The sequence below is a fragment of the Dendropsophus ebraccatus genome, chromosome 5, assembly GCF_027789765.1.
Source record: "Dendropsophus ebraccatus isolate aDenEbr1 chromosome 5, aDenEbr1.pat, whole genome shotgun sequence".
NCBI classification, from domain to species: Eukaryota; Metazoa; Chordata; class Amphibia; order Anura; family Hylidae; genus Dendropsophus; species Dendropsophus ebraccatus.
This window is the reverse complement of record NC_091458.1, coordinates 150,575,086-150,581,085: the sequence shown is the minus strand read 5'-3', so window position 1 is coordinate 150,581,085 and position 6,000 is coordinate 150,575,086. Positions and strand designations below refer to the sequence as shown.

General features: G+C 48.9%; 1 protein-coding gene across 1 annotated transcript in view; it reads left to right on the top strand.

The window, feature by feature from the left end:
• The first annotated feature begins 4,138 nt into the window (after positions 1-4,138).
• PHACTR4 (phosphatase and actin regulator 4) overlaps positions 4,139-6,000 on the top strand; it is a 53,416-nt gene continuing 51,554 nt past the window's right edge. Inside the window, exon 1 of the mRNA XM_069971628.1 lies at positions 4,139-4,274. Coding sequence (XP_069827729.1) covers positions 4,169-4,274 — 106 coding nt within the window. The 5' untranslated portion in view covers positions 4,139-4,168. The remainder of the gene's footprint in view (positions 4,275-6,000) is intronic.

Sequence of the window (6,000 nt, the reverse complement as noted above, 5' to 3'; positions counted from 1 at the left end):
TGTATAGAACTGCTCCAGGAATCAATGGAGCCGCGTCTTAGAGGGGCGGGGGTTTCCTCCCACTGGGGGCAGCCCGCCTCCAGTGCTTCAGCCCGGCCCCGGGAATAGAGAGGCGCCGTACACGGGAACCAGGAAGCGGTTCAAAGGGCTGCGGCATCAGCTTCCACGCGCCGGCGTTGTTCTATACATGTGCAGAACTTAAAGCGAATGTACCCGATGGTACATTCGCTTTAAGAATGGTGGAAGATTTAGGTAAAGTGTCTGTTCCTTACACCAAGTAATGCACGATTTGGGGTGAGGGGTTAAATTGTTTTTGTTGGGAATTAGTGTGTTAAAACGCATGAAAGCCATGGACTGCCAATGCTGCTTTTGAGGTCCCATGGACTATATTTTGTAACCATTCCCAACAATGTACTGAGGAGAAGCCCATTGTGTTTTAAATGTTCTTCTCTTGCACAAGTATTGCACTATTACAGTGTGTTTGTTTCCAGGTACCATTCTCACCCCAACTTGTCACCGAAATTTGGCTTATTTTTAAGAAGGGGAATATGCAGTGTCCCAGAGCACAGTTATGCGACTGGGCTTAGAATGGTTCCACGTATTCTCTATTACCAGTGTTACTGGTAGGCAGAGGATGGGTTACGGACATGGACACACACACACACACACACCTAGCCATTAGGCAGCAGTGCCACCCACTGTCTCCTGAGTGTACTACAGCAGCTGGTTGTTTAAACAAGGGCAGGGTTATGCAAATGAGCCCCATGTAAAAACCATCTGTGGCAGGAAGACAGGGGGGGGGGGGGGGAATCATCTCAGTCTTCTCAGAAAAATGACTACAGGAATATAACGCACCCTCTTTTAGTGTTCCATTTCTTAGAAACAGCCAAGAACCTTCACACTTGTAACCCATTCAAGGCTGCCAACATTAAGATTATAAGGGACTGGATTGTAAAGTGCCTGAAAGTGTGTCAAGACTTAAAATAAATTCTTTTCTGCAACTCTTCGTCTCCCTGTTATCTGGTTTTCCACACCGCACCTTACATCATCAACAGTCCCTGCTCTGTATAGTGCTAGTCAGCAGTGCTAGTACAGAGCAGGGCACTGAACCACCTTACTAGCCTACGGATTTAACTACAAACTGCACAGAAACGGACCTTCATCCTCCCTCATATTTTCCTGGCAGCCCTAGGGCGACATCCAACCTCTCCAGCTGCCGAGAGTCAAATGCTGAGTGTTCGGGTCACCCACGTTCTGCTCAGCCAATCAGTGACTGCAACAAGACTGTACTGATCCGGTACGGGCCCCTAAGTCTCTATTGCACCTGAGTAACGTATCTCCCTCAGGTTCACACAAGTAGGATGAGGTATCCACTGCAGTTAGAGTTTTTCCCACTAGGTGTCACTACAGTGTTTTATGTATCTTATTCTATGCACAGCTGAAGTATGTCAAGTGTTAACTGTTTATGTTTCACATGTTGTTCTTTGTCCGCTCATGCAAGTGCTTTCGGACCCCAGTAGTTAGTCCTTAGTTTCCAGTGGAAGAAGTTAGTTAGTCTGTAGTCTGTATTCAGTTGAGAGGGAGCAACACAGACAGGTCTCTGCTGAAGTCAAGAGAGGGACTGGCTTTGGTCAGGTCCTCTGACAGGGACACAACTAAGCAGCCACAGTTCTTTCTTATATGCAACAGAACCACTATGGAGTGCTTGAAATCTATAGGGGGAGAGAAGCCACACAGGGAACACCTTGTCTACGCCAGAAACCTCTCTAAAAGTGCAGGGCAGTTCTACCTTAGGAGTCATAGGAAAGGATCCCAGTGGAACAAAGGTATGAAAAGTGTACGTATTCCACTGCGCAGTTCCAGACAACTGGAAAGTCTGGGGAGTCAGCTTAGCCCAGGTAATAAGGTCTGGGGCTCGTACTACCCACCTAGGACGTGTAGCCGGCAGAAAGCAGTCAGACTAGTGTCTATACATCAGTACGAGTATTCTCTATTTCTCTTCTACACACCTCAACTGTTCCAGAGTACATTTCTACATTGGACAAAGTCCCTCAGGCAACCCCTCTCCTCTCTCTACTGCAAAGCTCTTTCTTCCTAAAGCACTTAATCTCTACCTCAACTACAAGCACCTAAGTAACTCGCAAGATTGTATTTTGTATTGCACTGAACTGTGTTCTTACCAAAGTACTTTCCTTGTATTGCACTACGTTCTCCAGTAAACTTTTCTACTCTTTTGAAAGCATTGGACTCTGTCCTATTCTTTTGCACCCGCACCTACACACACCTGTACACTTGGGTTAATCTATTTTTTTTTTGTGCTGGTGAGGCGCCAGACTGTCTGGGGTGGGTCCTACACCACTCCAGGCTACCGTGATAAGTGCCCAAGCGACATCTACCACACCACTGTGACAGCTGACCCTGCAGGGAGTCCACCAACCCTCCGCGCGTCACCGTTAGACAGTGCACTGATTGGCTGAGTAGGACATCAGTGAGCCGGAAGCTGGAGAAGCAGGCGGGTAATGTATTAGCCCGGCAGCTGGGGGGCGTCGGCTACATCCTTGCAGCGGAATGGAATACTGTGAGAATGTAGAGTCTGAGGGAATCACACTACAGAGTATGGCAGGGTGAAACATACCCTTACAGTGTATATACCACAAGGTATAAATTCGATCCTGCTTCTAGGGAATAACATTGAGGCCTGTGCTGTTCAATCCAGCAGAAAACGCAATTCACCAAGAGGTCAAAATGACAATATTCTGTCCGCCGCCACGTGAGGGTTTAAATGTAGCATGTCTGTACCGTGTTTCCCCCGAAAATAAGACAGTGCCATATATAAATTTTTGCTCCCAAAGGGGCACTATGTCTTATTTCTGTCCCCCCTCAGCTCTCTCCCCCTGGAACCCCCCTGGCTTAGGGTCCTAATTCCACAGGCTGATGGGAGCCCGATCAATTTACTGGGCCTATTACACGGCCCAAATCATTTAGCGAGGGCTGCATGGACATCGTTACCGATGTCCTTGCAGCCCTTTTTTAAACACCATACATTACCTATCCATGTTGCAGGTCTTCTCCTGCGCTCCTTCTTCCTCCCGATCCTGCGCGCAGCTTCGGTGCGGCCTGTCTGAGCTGACAGACCGCTCAGCCAATCACTGGCCGCGGCGGTCCTGGCCAGTGATTGGCTGAGCGATCTGTCATCTCAGACAGGCTGCACCGAAGCTGCTGCTGTGCGCGGGACCTGGAGGAAGGAGCGCAGGAGAAGACCTGCAACATGGTTAGGTAATGTATGGTGTTTGTGGAATCATCGGTCACCCGCCACGCATCGCTATTACACGTAGCGGTGCCCGACAATTATAGGTCTAAACCTATATCAACGATCAGCCGATGATCACTGTCATCTGCTGATTGTTGTGTTTATTACACGGAACGATAATCGGCCGATATCCTTCCTTATAATAGTACCCTTACTCCAACCTCCTGGAGCATGCGGCTGGATGTGCATATGGATGGGGGAGTCATGGACCAGGGTGGTCCATGAGGGGAATTAGGTGAGGTGGGGGGGGGGGGGGGGGGGTAGCGGCATTCAGGGGGTGCCTTAGTTTTGGGTGGCGGTGCCTTATTTTCGGGGAGATGCCTTATTATAGGCTACTTGGTAGTTTAGCTGGGGTGTCTTATTTTAGGGGAGCATGGTGTGAGAAGAAGCTATGGCTATGGGAGCACTGGGAGAGCAGGTCTGCACTGCTCCATCATCCAGCTATCCCCAACATAAACAGATACCTGACACTTCTAGATAAACATTCATCATCAGGGATTATTACACTGAGGTGACTAAGGATTCTTTATCTGAGATGACTCAATACTGACTAAACCAGGCACAGGGAACCATTAGCCCTCCAGCTGTTGCAAAACTACAACTCCCATCATGCTTAGGCAGCGAAGCTTTAGCTTTGGATGTCTAGGGATGATGGGATATGTAGTTTTGCAACAGCTGGAGAACTGAAGGCTAAACACAGGTACAAACCGACCCCATGTGCAGCCGCCGCTACCGGCCAATCATAGAGACTAACGCCACTATCTCGTGACCCAAAGACTACAACTCCCGTGATTCCCCGCGCTGAATTCATCTCTGGCTTCCTGTTCTGGTGGCTCCGGACAGGTAGGACTTCCTGTGATGTCAGAGGGAGAGACTGAGAGAGCCTCAGGACACAGAGAAAGGAGCGAGAGGGAAAGAGAGGGAGAGCCGGAGAGTGCCGAGCTGTCCCGGGAGCTGCAGTCAGGTGAGTGAGGCGCGGGCTCCCCGTATCCTCCGTGTACCGGTCCCTGCCTCATTGTATACCGGAGCCTCACAGACTGCCCGACCCACCGCCTGGTGACTGGCACCTCGCCACTGACTGCCATCTCTCTGTAGGTGTATACAGGGCGGATACAGCGTTATCTCCATGCATCGCTGCTATGTGTGACCTGAGGGGCTGGCATCGTATATACCGCAAGGGCGGCAAAGCGGGGGAGACTCCAGGTGGGGTGCTCCTTTATACCGTATTATCAGATACAAGGAAGGGCCCCAGGTGGAGTGCTCCTTTATACCGTATTATCATATACAGGGGGAGATCCCAGGTGGAGTGCTCCTTTATACCGTATTATCAGATACAAGGGGGGATCCCAGGTGGAGTGCTGCTTTATATAATACTATCAGATGCAAGGGGGGATCCCAGGTGGAGTGCTGCTTTATATAATACTATCATATACTAGTGGAGACTCCAGGTGGAGTGCTGCTTTATACCGTATTATCATATACAGGGGGAGACTCCAGGTGGAATGCTCCTTTATACCGTATTATCAGATACAAGGAGGGACCCCAGGTGGAGTGCTGCTTTATACCGTATTATCAGATACAAGGAAGGGCCCCAGGTGGAGTGCTCCTTTATGCCGTATTATCATATACAGGGGGAGATCCCAGGTGGAGTGCTGCTTTATATAATACTATCATATACTAGTGGAGACTCCAGGTGGAGTGCTGCTTTATACCGTATTATCAGATAAAAGGGGGGATCCCAGGTGGAGTACTTCTTTATACCGTATTATCAGATACAAGGAGGGACCCCAGGTGGAGTGCTGCTTTATACCGTATTATCAGATACAAGGAGGGACCCCAGGTGGAGTGCTGCTTTATACCGTATTATCAGATACAAGGAGGGACCCCAGGTGGAGTGCTGCTTTATACCGTATTATCAGATACAGAGGGTGATCCCAGGTGGAGTGCTGCTTTATACCGTATTATCAGATACAGAGGGTAATCCCAGGTGGAGTGCTGCTTTATACCGTATTATCAGATACAAGGAGGGACCCCAGGTGGAGTGCTGCTTTATACCGTATTATCAGATACAAGGGGAGATCCCAGGTGGAGTGCTGCTTTATACCGTATTATCAGATAAAAGGGGGGATCCCAGGTGGAGTGCTGCTTTATATAATACTATCATATACAGAGGGTGATCCCAGGTGGAGTGCTGCTTTATACCGTATTATCAAATACAGAGGGTGATCCCAGGTGGGGTGCTTCATTATATAATACTGTCAGATGCAAGGAGGGACCCCAGGTGGGGTGCTCCTTTATACCGTATTATCAGATACAAGGGGTGATCCCAGGTGGGGTGCTTCATTATATAATATCAAATACAAGGAGGGACACCAGGTGGGGTGCTCCTTTATACCGTATTATCAAATACAGAGGGTGATCCCAGGTGGGGTGCTTCATTATATAATACTGTCAGATGCAAGGAGGGACCCCAGGTGGGGTGCTCCTTTATACCGTATTATCAGATACAAGGGGTGATCCCAGGTGGGGCCCTTCTTTATATAATACTATCATATACAGGGGGACATACCAGGTGGAGTCCTTCTTTATACAATACTATCATATACTGATGGTGATCCCAGGTGGAGTCCTCCTTTATATAATATCAGATACAAGGGGAGATCCCAGGTGGGGTGCTTTTTTTTATATAA